The 14,711-nt window shown below is 49.4% G+C and overlaps 5 protein-coding genes across 5 annotated transcripts; 3 read left to right on the forward strand and 2 right to left on the reverse strand.

The window, feature by feature from the left end:
* Positions 1 to 16: 16 nt before the first annotated feature.
* cef1 (putative cell division control protein (Cdc5)) lies at positions 17 to 4,940 on the forward strand (the record flags this gene model as incomplete). Its single annotated transcript, XM_032045219.1, has 10 exons — positions 17 to 42; positions 101 to 134; positions 219 to 562; positions 620 to 2,573; positions 3,056 to 3,156; positions 3,243 to 3,270; positions 3,369 to 3,433; positions 3,490 to 3,524; positions 3,574 to 4,724; positions 4,782 to 4,940. The coding sequence occupies 10 exons, from the start codon at positions 17 to 19 to the stop codon at positions 4,938 to 4,940; spliced, it is 3,897 nt and encodes a 1,298-aa protein (XP_031897457.1).
* Positions 4,941 to 5,868: 928 nt separating this feature from the next.
* On the reverse strand, positions 5,869 to 10,468 carry BDW43DRAFT_161987 (uncharacterized protein). The gene is made up of 5 exons (XM_032038608.1): positions 10,240 to 10,468; positions 9,855 to 10,158; positions 9,547 to 9,802; positions 9,325 to 9,495; positions 5,869 to 9,267 (listed from the first exon to the last, which is right to left on the reverse strand). The coding sequence occupies exons 2-5, from the start codon at positions 10,140 to 10,142 to the stop codon at positions 5,972 to 5,974; spliced, it is 4,011 nt and encodes a 1,336-aa protein (XP_031897458.1). The 5' UTR covers positions 10,143 to 10,158; positions 10,240 to 10,468; the 3' UTR covers positions 5,869 to 5,971.
* A 369-nt stretch (positions 10,469 to 10,837) lies between these two features.
* On the reverse strand, positions 10,838 to 11,782 carry BDW43DRAFT_285217 (F1F0 ATP synthase subunit f). Its single transcript, XM_032042917.1, has 6 exons — positions 11,726 to 11,782; positions 11,588 to 11,644; positions 11,505 to 11,519; positions 11,214 to 11,364; positions 11,090 to 11,155; positions 10,838 to 11,033 (listed from the first exon to the last, which is right to left on the reverse strand). The coding sequence occupies exons 2-6, from the start codon at positions 11,633 to 11,635 to the stop codon at positions 11,008 to 11,010; spliced, it is 306 nt and encodes a 101-aa protein (XP_031897459.1). The 5' UTR covers positions 11,636 to 11,644; positions 11,726 to 11,782; the 3' UTR covers positions 10,838 to 11,007.
* Positions 11,783 to 11,885: 103 nt separating this feature from the next.
* On the forward strand, positions 11,886 to 12,882 carry BDW43DRAFT_162052 (ETC complex I subunit). Its single transcript, XM_032038609.1, has 3 exons — positions 11,886 to 12,187; positions 12,238 to 12,348; positions 12,400 to 12,882. The coding sequence occupies exons 1-3, from the start codon at positions 11,952 to 11,954 to the stop codon at positions 12,707 to 12,709; spliced, it is 657 nt and encodes a 218-aa protein (XP_031897460.1). The 5' UTR covers positions 11,886 to 11,951; the 3' UTR covers positions 12,710 to 12,882.
* Positions 12,883 to 13,566: 684 nt separating this feature from the next.
* BDW43DRAFT_313886 (deoxyhypusine monooxygenase) lies at positions 13,567 to 14,668 on the forward strand (the record flags this gene model as incomplete). The annotated part of the gene is made up of 2 exons (XM_032047690.1): positions 13,567 to 14,057; positions 14,140 to 14,668. The coding sequence occupies 2 exons, from the start codon at positions 13,567 to 13,569 to the stop codon at positions 14,666 to 14,668; spliced, it is 1,020 nt and encodes a 339-aa protein (XP_031897461.1).
* Positions 14,669 to 14,711: the final 43 nt, after the last annotated feature.

Here is a 14,711-nt window from a genome sequence, read left to right on the forward strand (position 1 = left end):
CGGAAATTTAACAGCCATGCCGGTGGTCAAAGGAGGTGTCTGGTTAGAGCTCTTGCGACTTGCGATGTTTACTTTGACCAATTACTTACTTTTGGACTAGGACAAATATCGAAGATGAGGTACTTCGGGCGGCAGTAAGTAACCATGAGCGTCTAACAAATTTTAAGCCAGAATGCTGTGATGCGATCTGACGGTAACTGATGGATGCTCTTTTCTAGGTATCCAAATATGGTCTCAACCAGTGGGCGCGAGTATCCTCACTGCTAGCAAGAAAAACTCCTAAACAATGCAAGGCACGATGGGTGGAATGGTTGGATCCCGGTATCAGGAAGGTGGAGTGGTCGAGGGAAGAGGACGAAAAGCTGTTACATTTGGCCAAGTTGATGCCCACTCAGTGGCGTACGATTGCACCGATTGTAGGACGCACAGCTACGCAATGTCTCGAGCGTTATCAGAAATTGTTGGATGAGGCGGAAGCTCGTGAAAATGATGAGTTTGGCCTAGGAGGCCCAGAGGGTGGAGAAACTGTTGCACCAAGTGCGGACGATGTGAGGCGGTTACGGTATGTTAATGCGTACATGAGCTCTGCGTTGATTCCTAGGGCTCTAACTTTGAATAGGCCCGGCGAACTAGATCCCGATCCTGAATCGAAGCCCGCTCGCCCGGATACAATTGATCTCGATGAAGATGAGAAAGAAATGTTGAGTGAAGCTCGAGCTCGTTTGGCGAACACACAAGGAAAGAAAGCAAAGCGCAAGGCTAGAGAACGACAACTGGAAGAATCCCGAAGACTTGCTGTGCTTCAGAAGCGCCGTGAGCTCAAAAATGCTGGCATCAACATTAAGGTTGTCACTCGAAAGAAAGGGGAAATGGACTACAATGCTGATATTCCGTTCGAAAAACCGGCAGCACCTGGTTTCTATGACACTATAGAGGAGGAGGCTCGGAATGAGCGGCAGCGCGAAATGTTCGACCCCCGTAAACAGCAGCTTGCGAACAAGCGCAAAGGAGACCAGGATGACGAGGCGGAGCGAAAGAAGAGGAAAAATGACAAGAATAGCAATTCTGCAGCTTCTGCAGCAGCAGCAAGAGCTGGTCAAATGCAGAAGATCCGCGAGGCGGAGCAGAGCAGCAAAAGAAGAGCCCTTGTTCTTCCAAGCCCCCAGGTTAGTGAAAGCGAAATGGAGGATATCATCAAGATGGGTATGGCAGGCGACAAGGCTAGCAAACTGGCTGGTGATGAAGAAACGACACGAGGTTTGCTTGGTAATTATTCCGCGATTGTTGGCGGGACACCAATCCGGACTCCTCGCGCTCCCCCGGAGGAGGACCATATTGCCAATGAGATCAAGAACATCAGAGCCCTGACTGAAACACAATCGTCATTGCTTGGAGGCGAGAACACTCCTTTGCATGAGGGAGGATCTTCTACCGGTTTTGACGGTATCGCACCCCGGCGCCAGGCGATCGTTACCCCGAACCCTATGGCAACGCCCTTTCGACAGACCAACGGTGTTGGCGCGACACCCATGCGGGGAGGTGTTGGTCCGGGAGCGACTCCTTTGCGAACCCCCCGTGATCACTTCTCCCTGAACCAGATGGAAGGGGGCCAAATTGTTGGCAGCACGCCGAAGGAGATCAAGATGCATGAGAACTTCATTCGCCAAACCATTCGTAGCAAGCTTTCTGCGTTGCCAAAACCGAAAGAAACTGAATGGGAATTGGAAGAACTTCCTTCAGAGTCAGCGGAGCCAACCGCCAATGAAGAATACGTGGAAGAGGATATGGCGGAGCGTGACAGGAGAGAAAGAGAGGCGCGAAAACAGGCTGCTCAGGCCGAACTAAAGCGCCAGTCGCAAGTTTATCAACGATCACTGCCTCGTCCAAGCGTTTTGGATATAGACGCGCTGATCGAACGTGCTTCGCACGTGACGGATCCAATCACCGGCATGATATCTCTAGAGGCTGCCTTGCTTATTGCCCATGATGCCCGTAAACATCCTGTTGCTGGTGCTAAGGTAGAGGGCAAAGCACGGAAGGTAGAACGGTTTGATGACGCATTGATGGAAGCAGCTCGCGCCGCTGTTATCGCCGAAGCCACATCTGATGAAAAGAAACCGGAGTGGATAGAGAGCTTTGACTCTCAGTGGACAGCAACACATTCAAAAACCCTTCCTGGCCTCTCCGATTATGCTGACGACGAAGAGGACGAGTATCAGCAAGAACAACGTCTGATTGGTGCTTTTGACAATGTGCAAGCCTCCCTACTTGCCACGGCAGAGGGAGGAAACAAGCTTGAGAAGAAGCTTGCGCTACATTACGGTGGATATCAGAACCGCGCGAAGATGTTACGGACCAAGATACTTGAAGCCAGCGCCGCTTTGGAGAAGTCAAAGAATGAGTTGGATGCGTTCCATAATCTTCAGATTTCTGAGGAGGCTGCTATCTCTACGAGACTTGAGAAGCTGCGAGATGACGTGGCCTTCGTCATGAGACGAGAGCGTGAAGCTCAAGAAGTATACCGAACCAGAAAGGAGGAGCTTGATGACCTTGTCGCAGGGACGGGCGGGATGGTTAATGGATGGCATTGATGTTACCTGCAGCTTGAGGTTAGTACCTGGATTCTGTACTCCGAAATGTAGTCCAATTATGAATTTTTCTTCTTGTTCCTCAATATTTACTGCAGGTCTTCATTCATGGCGTGTACATCAGATTCTACTGGAAGTTCTTTGATTACTTGTCGTTGGCTCAAGGCTATGCCGTCAAGGAGATACTGGCACAGGTAAAATGGAAATTATAGGGAGCAATTGCATCCTCAAATGGAACGTACATTTATGGTAGAATATCAATCAATGTTACTGTCGCAAATGTAAGGTTACCAAAAACGGACGATGAACGGATCGGGAAGCTCAGGCCAACAGCTTCAAAGGCGGTCTCTTCTGATCATCGCGACGGACAATCCTCCATCCCCTCCAGTATCGCCCCTCTCCATTTGCATCGCGAATCCCCTCCACGTTTGTATATCCATCTATAGAACACCACTAGACTAATCAAGAACCGCCCCCCCGATACGATGGGCGTCAGAGATTCCCATGGGGAGGCCACAGCGACACCAGATCCCGTCGAGAAGGGATTCGCCACCCTCAATACTATCCGGTAAGTCCCCTAATATCTGTAGGAATTTTGGCTACGGTGTCTTTGGTATCGATTTTACCGGTCGCATCAACTAATCGGAGCGATAGGATCGGTGTTAAGGCTATGGTTCAAAAGGTTGGATGCTCTTTGATCCCCTCGAAATTTCATTTAATCACGTGACATATGTTGGGTTCAAAGTATATACAGTGTATTCTAACATATTTTCTTCATAGGATGGGGAACTGAGAAAAGCAGAGATTCTATCTATTAGACAGCGCAAAGATGGTCCGAGTTTCTAGTATGTGTCAGATAAATATATTCCTTATCTGCCTCAAACATGCTAACAACCTGCAGCGTCCATTACGTTGACTTCAATAAACGTCTTGATGGTAAGCCTGACGTCAAAGTTCTTCTAGTATTCTGCTCACACGGTTGCAGAATGGATTGATTCCGTAAGGATTGATCTATCTCACGAGGTTGAATGGCCGCAGCCGGAGAAACCAGAGAAGAAAAAGACCGGTCCTGGTAACAAGGCACCAAGTAAGAATGTACAGAAGCGTGCCAGAGCTGGGAGCCGTGAAATTTCGGCAACCCCAGATCTACTAACGGGTAAAAATGCCAATGTTGGCAAAGCCCAGCGTCCGTCCAAAGCAGGCGGGAAAGAAAACCGCGATGAGACGCCTGCAAATCTGTCCATCATGGACTCAGAAGCTGTTTCCACGGACGTCACCCCTAGGCCCGAATCCGAAGATGTCGACATGATTGGCGTCAGCTTTACAGACACCAAAGAGGAGCATGAACAGGGTAAAATGTCACGCGAAGAGGAAATCGAGCGGTTGCGTACAAGCGGAAGTATGACCCAGAATCCAACGGAAATCCATCGTGTGCGTAACTTGAATCGCCTGCAAATGGGCAAGTTTGACATCGAGCCCTGGTACTTCTCTCCGTATCCTGCCTCATACTCAGATGTCGATATGGTTTACATCGATGAGTTCTGTTTGAGCTATTTCGATAACAAGCGAGCTTTTGAGCGCCACCGTGCGAAATGTACCCTTGTGCACCCCCCCGGAAACGAGATCTATCGTGATGACCATATATCATTCTTTGAGGTGGACGGTCGACGCCAACGTACCTGGTGCCGCAACCTTTGCCTTCTCAGCAAACTCTTTCTTGACCACAAGACACTCTACTACGACGTCGACCCTTTCCTTTTCTACTGCATGGCTACTCGAGATGAGACCGGTTGCCATCTGGTGGGTTACTTTTCCAAAGAGAAAGATTCCGCCGAAGGCTACAACTTGGCCTGTATCTTGACATTACCGCAATACCAGCGTCTCGGCTACGGACGTCTCCTTATTTCATTCAGTTATGAGCTTAGCAAGCGAGAAGGGAAGCTTGGCTCTCCAGAAAAACCCTTAAGTGACCTGGGTCTGCTAAGTTATCGGCAATACTGGCGAGAAACACTCGTGGAATTACTGATAGAACCGGGACGGGAGTCCATAAGCGAGAACGAGCTTGCTGTGTTAACATCGATGACCGAGAAGGATGTGCATGAGACACTAGTTGTGTTTAACATGCTTAGATACCACGTACGTTATCGTATACCCGTTGGTATGCTCGGAAGAAGTGACTAACAAACAGTACAGAAAGGAAATTGGGTCATCGTCCTCACAGATCAAGTCGTCGAACAACACAATAAACGCCTTGAAAAAGAAAAGATCAAAGGGTCGCGCAAGATCGACCCTGCACGCTTACAATGGAAGCCTCCCGTTTTCACAGCGTCAAGTCGGACATGGAATTGGTGATGCACATGAAATCCCGGCTGAAAATATATTCTCGCAAGGCAAAGTTGGTTTTTTTTACCTTTTTTTCAACCCTAACTTGTACATAAATTACTGCATTTGGTGTTGAGTATGTGTATGATATCATTAGCGTGGGTTTGGGTATTTCTGTGATATTTTTTCCTCCGAGGGTGGTTTGGATTGAATGCTTCTTGACGATGTTGGGGCTGAATACGATTATAATATACTTACAGTCAAACATGCTAAATCCACTGTCCAATGTCTCTATTCGTAGATATCTAGATCTAGCACTCGAGAAAAGATAAGAGGAATAAGAGTCTATCTTACCCCTCCTACAATGCAAGAATTACCTGGAGATGTAAAAGAGAAGTTTAATGCAGACCTTGCCTGGCACCATGCTAGATAATGCATATTGAGGCTCAAGACATAGCTTCGCACTTCTGTCCCAATACTGATCTTAGCTTCGGATATCGAAAGAAAGGAATACATAGGCTTCGCTTAGCGTGCCAAATTTCCTGGAGACGTATAGATGTAGTAGAGCCCGAAACAGGATTTTTGGGGACAAGTGAACGAGCAAAACGAGGAATCGGTACATATCGAACAGCACAGAGTCTGATTGTGGAACACGAGGGAGGAAAGAAAAAGGACGAGAGAAAGATAAAGGAGAGAAAAGTAGGACAGACCCGAACATTTGAATTCTTCCAAGACAGTAGAATAAGTCACAGGACTGGTGCTTTGTATGCGAAAGTGGGAAGAAATCTCCATCCCTCTCAAATATGGCGATGTTACTCCAAGGCCATTTCCGACGAGGTAGAAAGGAGGAAATAATGTACGGTTAGAAAAAATAAGGACATTAATAGGAGCACTAGAAATTCAAGGCAAAACCAGACCCGTTGATCCCCCTACTGGCGTAGCTCATCAATACTGAAAAAAGACGCTCAACGAATATTGGAAACCTGGCAAATGCCATTTCAACCCTGAAACGTAACTCAAAGAACGGGACATTATTCCGCATGGATATCTCCGCACTCCGCTTAGCGAGACCCGCTATATGTACGTGGGCCCCATGAAGCATTGCGTGACTGGTGCCGTGGAGAGCTTGTTTCATTGCTCTTTTGCGAGGAAGATGATTTCTTGGAATTCGAACTTCCAGGTCCCTCACGGAGCTTCGTATTCTTTCGAGGCTTATAGCTCAAAGTTCCACGTGGTCGGGGATTATGACTCCCTGCTTTTCTCGGAAGGATAACGGTTTTCGCAATACCTGCACCTGGAAAGCGGATGGAAGCGCGAAGATTTCCCGAACTATCTTTATCATGAAAATCGAATGAAAATGGTTCAACGCTATGAACCTGCATCAGCTTCGAATGTTTAGCTCGTAGTCGCGACTGCGAAGGCGCTGGTGCCGCATGCCACGCTGCCGGAGGAGCATTCGTAGGTACTCGAACAACGGGTAAAGATCCCACTTCACGGTCCTCAAAGATCTCTTCGGCTTCTTCAACCTGTTTGGCAGTTATCTCACCGTCTCCTACGGGCAGCTCGCCATGTTGGGGAAGCGAGACTGAAGCTGCAGCTATATGTAATACATCTAGGGGTTCTTTGGAGGCTGACGTGACCGCCAAAGCTGTCTTCCTCTCAGGCACCGTCTTTTTGCCAAATAGGGTGTTGATCTTCTCCTGCCACGACGTAGCAGTGGAGAAATGAGGGCGTGGTGGTGCGGCAGCCATGGAAGCGAATGTGGGAGGAGGTTGTGGTGGCGCGATAACCTTCGGGGGGAGTTTGACAATGGGCTTTGGCGCAGGAAGATGTACCAAGGGTTTGTTGGTATTGCCTGTGAACACCGGATGAGTCGACATTTCCTCCGGTGGAGGTGGTGAGGGACTGCGAATAAAATCGTCTTCTTCGAGGGATGGCTTCTTGTACTGTTCCGTAGCCTGTGGGAAGAACCGTGAACTACGAACAGGAACGTTGCCAAGAGGGCGTGGATTGGTATCTGTGAACGGAAGAGGCCCAACAGGATGGTCCAGCCCCGGAAGAGGATTTGGTGGGACTGGCGCGCTGCTGTCTGCTGTTCTAGATATCCCAACAACATGTCTCTGCCCAGCCTGGTCTCCAGTGCGTACCTGGCGCCAGGTTTCGTTGAAAGTTGCCTGTAGAGAAGATGGCCCCTCGCGCATCGCATTCATCTCATTGCGAAGCTTTTCGTTTTCGTCTGCTTCGCGCTTAGCGGCAACTGCATGGAAGTTATTCCAGGCAGCAGTCCCAGCAACGCGGTTGTCATGTTGCCACGGAGGATGGTGCGAACTAGGAGGTCCGATGGGTCCAGGGCGGGTGATGGGGTTTATAGACTCGTATGAAGTGTGTCTTACCTCAGAAGACGGTAAGGGTGATATCGATGTAGCTTCTTGAGGAGATCGAGAAGGTGCAGAAAACGGTTGTGAGCCTGGAGCGACAGGTGGTTGATCTAAACCAAGATGGCTGCGCAGGGAAAGATCCCTTGGCGGGAAGCCGCCAAGAGTCTGGTCGAATATGCCGTTACCCAAGGTCTTGTCACTGCTAAGGGGCTTCCATGGATTGGCTATAGAAGGAGGCGTCCCGACTAATTTGGCGTTGGGAGACCACGGTGAGTATGAGCTAGAAGTATTGAGACCACCCCTCCACTGGGATGATTGCTCATCAAGCCTGCTGTCTGTCAACTTTTCAGGTGTTTGTGTTTGAGAATCGGCAGGTTGTTGGAGTTCGGTAGTGTCAGGCTTAGGCTCTTGGGGAGACGAAGGGACGCGCCGAGCATGGGCCGCCGACTTTTCAGTAGCTTTTTCCCTCTCCACTAGCTTTCTTACTGTGTCTGGATGATGGACCTTCATCATGCCGTATTGCTTCGGTTCCCCTGTTGGTTCCGGCACTGGGGGTTTGGGAGGTGACAGGGATGTCTGGGCAACAACAGGGGAGGGAATAGTGTCGGGCCTACTGCTGTCCAGAGTCTCCTTGCGCTGCGGCTTGGGCTTTTCAGGAGGCGGACCAAGCGCCTCGAGCTTCTGCCGGATCCGTTCTCGTTTAGCAGCTTCCTCCTTTTCTTCTTGCTCCAGCCTTCGCTGCCGAGCTTCCATCCTTTTTTCTTTCATGATACGTTCTTGCATGATTACTGGATCTTCCTGGGGTGCTTGCGGCGCCCCCGCTTGGTTAGGACCGTAAGGAACGTATGGCTGGCTCGTGCCATCAGGTGCACCAGGAGCCCTTTCATGTACGTCCGCTGCACCGCGCGGAGGCCATGAATGACCGGGGCCACGTCGAGCGGGCGAAGGTTCGCGCAAAGGCGCCTCTTTTGAAGGAACCAGGCCTGGCAACGGCGGTTCAACCATACCGTTCGCCTGTGACCCTCTTCTAGTCTCAAATGACCGCTGAGCTCCATCAGGTCGACCAATTGACATCCGACGTGCAAAGCTGCCACTCCCGCCGCTGACATTAGACGAAGTTCGCCGACGCGTCCAGTGGACACCATCTTGTCCGCTCGACCTATGTGTCTGAAATGCGGGGGAAGGCTCCGCAGGCCCTGTTTGTTCGCCCTGCACTGGCCTTTGCAACACAGCTGGGGTACGGAAGCTCTGCTCAGTACGCCAAGTTCCCTTCCTAGTCTCAGATACTGGCTCATAGCGACCTGACCGGGAGTTGTAAAGCTCACGGGTACCGGACTGTGTATCCCTCCATGATCGGTTGAAATCGTCTGCCGCAATCTCCTTCGGATGTGTAGCTCCACTATAGCGTTCCATCATATGCGGTTCCCTGGGCGAAGTATGTAGTTGGGGTTGGACTTGCATAGGAGGTATGACAGGAGATACTCTCTCAACTGGTGGTAAAGGAGCCCATGGTGATTTGGCCGGGGGCGGTGCCGGACTTGTAGATAGCGACGGTGACTTATCATTTGTGCCTTTAGAAGAGATGCTAGCACTCTTTGCTTGCCTTTCTGCGTTTGCTCCTAGCCTGAGGACAGTAGGGTTCGGTCCAACCGAAGTCATAGGCTTTGGAACTAATTTCGCAGTCTCCTTGGCAGTGAGGGGTTGCTCAGAGCGTGGAGGAGGAAAGTCGTCCCTTAGCTCTGTGGTGGCCTTGTTCTCTTGCTTTGTCGCCGCAGAATGTTCCACTTGGGAAAGATTTGTCTTCGTTCCATCGGTCCATTCAATTGTTTCCGGAGCCCAGTCATCTTCATCATCGTCTATATCGGCCCATTTCCCCTCAGTGCCACCACCATCTTCTTGAATACGCGACGTCATATGAATTCCATACTGTTGCTTAAGTTCTTCGTCGGTCAGGTGCTTCGGTGGAGTCTGTTGGACCGCTATATACAATCCATAGTTAGCGGGGCTTCTAGAATTTGCCAACGATGACGCCTTACGTCGATTCCTATTCCAAACTTGATTTGGATCAGGTCCACTTCCACCCAGCCTTGCTGCGCTCGTCCCAGTTTTCGATAATGAGTCGCGCAAGCTGCTGGTAGTCTTAGCGACCAAGCGTGGTCGTGAGCTTTGCAGCGGTGCCCCCAACGGCGTAGTTGAAGACAGCGGAGCTATGACCGATTAGATATTTATCATGTGTGGTATCATGTAAGGATAAATACCTTTTTCGGAAACTTTGGCAGTCGGAGGTGTTCCTGGAGCTTTAGGTACCGAAAATTTCGCGAAGGAAACTGGCTTGAATGACGTTGGTCTTTTTGTCGAACTTGCACGCGAGTGAAGTCTGCTCTCCGTTCGACTAGCATCGGACTCTGAACCACCTTGTGAGGCCGTGTCTTCTCCAGCATCGGAACCAGATGTCACTCCATTCAATTCAAGCGCCCGTGTCGCCACGGGCCTAGGACCTTGTCTTGAAGTATCCTGTGTCTGATTCAGCAGAGAGCCATACAATATCCAGGTCACCAGGACTCACAGTCGTTGATTGTTCCACATCCTTCCCAGTAGCGTGATTTTTGTTAAGTGTTTCTGAGGTACCCGTCTCCTGTGTGCCTTGTTCAGCGTTCGTGTCCGTTTCGGGTTGCGTCGTTGCGGTATGTTTGATCTCCCCCACGTCCCCTCCGGCAGATTTCTTGTCGTTGGTGCTCGCAGGAACGTCGGAAGGCGAAGGCTCGCCGCCCGACAGGGTTTGATTTACCACATCGTGGCTGCTCTGCTCTGCCATAACAATTCTCGAGTCTGTGAGGCCAACAGGTTGCGACATCTGTTAGACAAGCGTTCTGAAATTGTAAACACTGCAACAAGTGGCGACTATAAGGTTGAACTCATGGCTAGATTTGAAGGAACAGTCTGAGAAGTACCTAGTGTCAGGTATCGAGAATCGCCACGGTCGAACTACTAGCTCAACTGTCTGAGCCGTGAAAAGCTCCAAACGACCAGGTAGACAGCGGAGAACGCCCTAGGTGAAGAAGCGGAGATAAAGCTCGGAAGAAGAAGGTCGGGCGGGCAGGAAATTCTTGAGGAAAAGTGAGAGCCAACTGCCCAGTAAGTCCCCACAGGGAGATTTAACAGTAAAGTGGTGCTTCTCAGGTTGATGTGATCGGGTGATGGCAGCAGGTCATGGACGGATAGGCGGTTCAGGTTGAGACTAAGGGTGGCTGTTTTCGGTTAGCGTGGGAGGAACAGTGAAGTAAAGCAAACCTTTGTGGCTGGGCTGGACTTGTTACGGCCGATGCTCGCATTCACAATTTCCCCATTATATAGAATTCTATCTAAAACTATTGTACTCTTTTCTTTTTGTTCATTTCATTTTCTTTCTTCTTGAATTCACATTACCCTAACACTTTGTCACTGGCACATTACTACCACTGCTGCCTACATAATAACAGTCAAGGAATGATCACATTCCGTAAAACAATGCTCGGATACAATTCAAATGCACATGTTTTTGTTTTTGTTTTGTCTCTTAACTAGTCATACTACGCACGGTCTATCTGGAGACTAGCCTAGAGCACGGAGGTGTAGGTGATTGGATGATTGTAAGCTTTCATGTGTTCTACATTGCCTTCATTCTAGGTCAGCGGTATATACACAAATCCTCCGCGCCCCTCAAGTAATGGCGTAATGATTTAGTGGGGGTGGTTCTTGTGGTGGCCTGCAAGTATATTAGAAATCACAGGTTCATAGTATGGTGTAGAAAGGAAAACGTACGAAGGTGGAAGTAGTACTCCATGCTGTAACCCAGAAGGAGGATGCCGCCGATGGCATGAGCGAAGGCTATTCAAAACGTTAGAGAATACTATCCACAACTTTCAGAGCGAGCTTGACTACTTACGTGCGGCAGAGGGGTTCTTGCCGAAGTAGCGAGCCTGGTAGCGGCCAATGAGACCAGTAGGCTTAACTTCAGGGGCGGAGCCACGAGGAAGGCGGGCATAGAAGTTCACAACGCGATCCATACGAGCAGCATCCTTAGCAGCGCCAATCGCCTTTCCAAGTGTTAGTCATATCCAGTCACGAGCGGTAGAAACTGTATGCTACAGAGTCTCCAAGAGAAGAAGAGATTGATCCGAGCGAAGCGACTTCAATAACCGTCGAGAACCATGAAAGTAGGGGAAGGATGACTCACATTAGGAGAAGCGATCTGAACACAAATCAGTACCTATTGATCAAGAAGGTTCCGTCGTTTTCTTTCCCTTTGCGGGTTCTTACCTTGGGAGGGATCAGGGTCGAAAGACCTCGGCGAGTGATGTAGCTCATCTTGTGTGTCTAAGTCGGGTTAGAAAGACTGAAGTTAACACCAATCACAAACAAGACAGACAAGATCTATCTCATAGGTGTCTCTCTCACCTTTTTACGAGCAAGTGAACTGAGATGATGGCTAATGGCAGAGAGGAGAGAAGTGCCAACAGAAAGCGGGTTGTCGGATGAGCGGTTCCTAACGCAGGGAGCCTCACACTGCGCTAACCGGATTTGGGTTTGCTTTGACGACCCGGCAACTTGCCGCATACCTCACCTAGCAATTACACTCTCGACATTTTGTTCTGTTTAGCCAACGACGGACACAATTGCCATCATGTCACTTTTCAGAGCAGGAAATTCTGCCTGCTTCCGAGCTGGCAGGCTTATTGCGCCTATCAATGCTCGCTTCGTTTCCAACACCGTTCGAGGCGACCCTTCTGTGAAAACCAGCCCTACTGATGCCCCGGCGGTACCCCCCAAGGACAGTTCATTGATCCGCCAGGAAGGCCCTGCTGAGGCAATGGCCCGCCACCAGCCGGATTACGAGGCTACTATTGATCATGGCACCTCGTAAGGGAACCAACATAACGCCAGTAGCGATTTAGCTGACAACGATGTAGAAAATTCTCTCCTGTGCCTAAGCGTGTCATGGACGGAAGCGAGCCCGGCGATACCGTTCCTGCTGCTGTTCTTTCTGGTGCTCCTACTGACCTTCAGGCTCGCACTGTCAGGTATGGTGCCAACTCCGACCCTCCACTTCAACTACTAAATACACCATCTAGGATTTACCGCCCTTCGAAGCCCGCTACGCAGTCCGGTACCTGGCATCAGCACCAGTGGAGGATGGATTGGGATGTGCTGCAGAAGGGTCACCGCTGGGAGAACCCTCTGATGGGCTGGCAATCGTCTGCTGATGGCATGCAGGGTACCAATTTGAACTTCAAGTCAAAGGAAGATGCCATCATGTTCGCGCAGAAACAGGGCTATGAGTATTTTGTCCAAGAGCCGAACGAGCGCAGATTCGTTCCTAAGGCGTACGCGAACAACTTCCTCCATGAGCCAAAGAAGATCAAGCATATCAGAACCAAGTAATCGATTTCATCAAGTGTATCTTGTATATAACCTCAGATTTTACTCTTTCAGAATTGTTTCCTGGTGTTTTCTGTCCCTTTAACATGCCTCCTAAACCCCATTTACTGAAGACTAGGTTCCAGAGTATCGTTTACTAGATAAGGGAGTATAGGCTTCATGGTTGTTCCTGGGTTAATACCTGTTGGAGCTCCCCATGATCAAGAAAGCTAGGTAGTCAGCTCTACTCAAGATTAGCAGCACTAGTGAGTTTTGTACCTGCTTGATTGGAGAGCTCCACGCGGTTTCTCTATAAATATAGCAAAGGAAGTTGTTTTTAAATGGACTGTGGATGACGTAGTCCCCTACATGGATGACTTATTTAATGCAAATACGGTATCTATGGAGGGCGCTCGCCGAGTATGCTTTTCAATGAGTGATAATAAAGATATCGAGAGGAAACGAAGATCGTCATATCTTCAAACATTTTTTGCTCTAAATCTCTTTTTCACTGTAAATGATTCTGGATTTAAATTTCAATAGAGAATGATAGAAATTCATACATCTAATTTCCAACGATATGTCTTATGGAGGTAGGGCCTACTTGCATGATCTCTCCAGTCAGTGGTTGAACGATCGTCCAATATCCTGAGATAAGATAGAAAATATGTCTACGAAGGTTTATGATAGAAAAGATCTCAAGGTACTAAGTTTTTTCTCTCCTTTTCTTTTCAGGCTTAGTCGCGGCAGAGCAACCCCGCCACCCCACCTAAAATTTATTATCTGGTGAAGATAAGATCGAAAAATTTCCATATACCCGGTGGTTTCATACTTTCTTTTCCTTCTGGGCCATTCCTATAAATATACAGAACAAGGACATAATGACTTCGACTGCAGCTGACCATCCAGAGGGAGTGGACGAGACCATCCTGACTCTTCGCAAAGTTCTCGTCAACGAGTCTGAGCCGCTTGCTCGCCGATTCCGCGCCCTTTTCTCCCTTAAGTACGTTGCCTGCTTGCAACCGCCCACTGAGAAGACGCTCCCTGCAATCCAGGCCATCGCAGCAGGGTTCACGTCGTCCTCAGCTTTGCTGAAGCATGAACTCGCATATTGCTTGGGCCAAACCCGGAATCTAGACGCTGTGTCTTACCTACTGGAAGTGGTGAAGAACAAGGAACAAGATGCAATGTGTCGCCATGAAGCCGCAGAGGGCCTCGGTGCTCTGGGGTTCGATAGTAGTCTAGACGTCCTGAAGGCTCTTCGGGACGATAAGAACGAAGAGGATGTCATTCGAGAGACATGCGACATCGCCGTCGACAGAATCCTGTGGGAGAATTCGGAAGAGAGGAAGAACGAGAAGCTGAAGCCTAGGTATTACAACCAAATCGAAGACCTCCCATATTCCGCAAATCTTTTAGATACTTGGCTAATAATACTCTCTTCCTCAATGTAGTGATTTTACCTCGATTGATCCAGCTCCACCACTCCCAATGGCATCTAGCCAGCCTTCTATTTCCGACTTGGAAACAACGTTGCTCGACACAAAGCTTCCCTTGTTCCAAAGATACCGCGCTATGTTTGCCCTGCGTGACCTTGCCTCACCCCCTGATCTTCCTACAGCAGTCGAGGCTGTCGAAGCATTGGCTAAAGGACTCAAGGATCCCTCCGCTCTCTTCCGCCATGAAGTTGCTTTTGTGTTCGGTCAGCTCTGCCACCCGGCATCTGTCCCCAGTCTCACAGAAACCCTCAGCGACCAGGAAGAAATGGGTATGGTGCGACACGAAGCTGCCGAGGCTCTTGGTAGCTTGGGTGATGTTGAAGGCGTGGAAGATACCCTGAGAAAGTTCTTGAACGACCCAGAGCAGGTGGTGAGAGACAGCATTATTGTGGCCCTAGACATGGCGGATTTTGAGAAGAACGGAGAGATGGAGTATGCGTTGGTGCCGGATTCAGCAGCGTCAGCTGCTGTATCTGCTGCTTGATGAATTCTTGCGAACTAAAAGATTACAGTGGCTTAAATGATTT

The sequence above is a fragment of the Aspergillus alliaceus genome (assembly GCF_009176365.1).
Source record: "Aspergillus alliaceus strain CBS 536.65 unplaced genomic scaffold BDW43scaffold_41, whole genome shotgun sequence".
Classification (NCBI taxonomy): domain Eukaryota; kingdom Fungi; phylum Ascomycota; class Eurotiomycetes; order Eurotiales; family Aspergillaceae; genus Aspergillus; species Aspergillus alliaceus.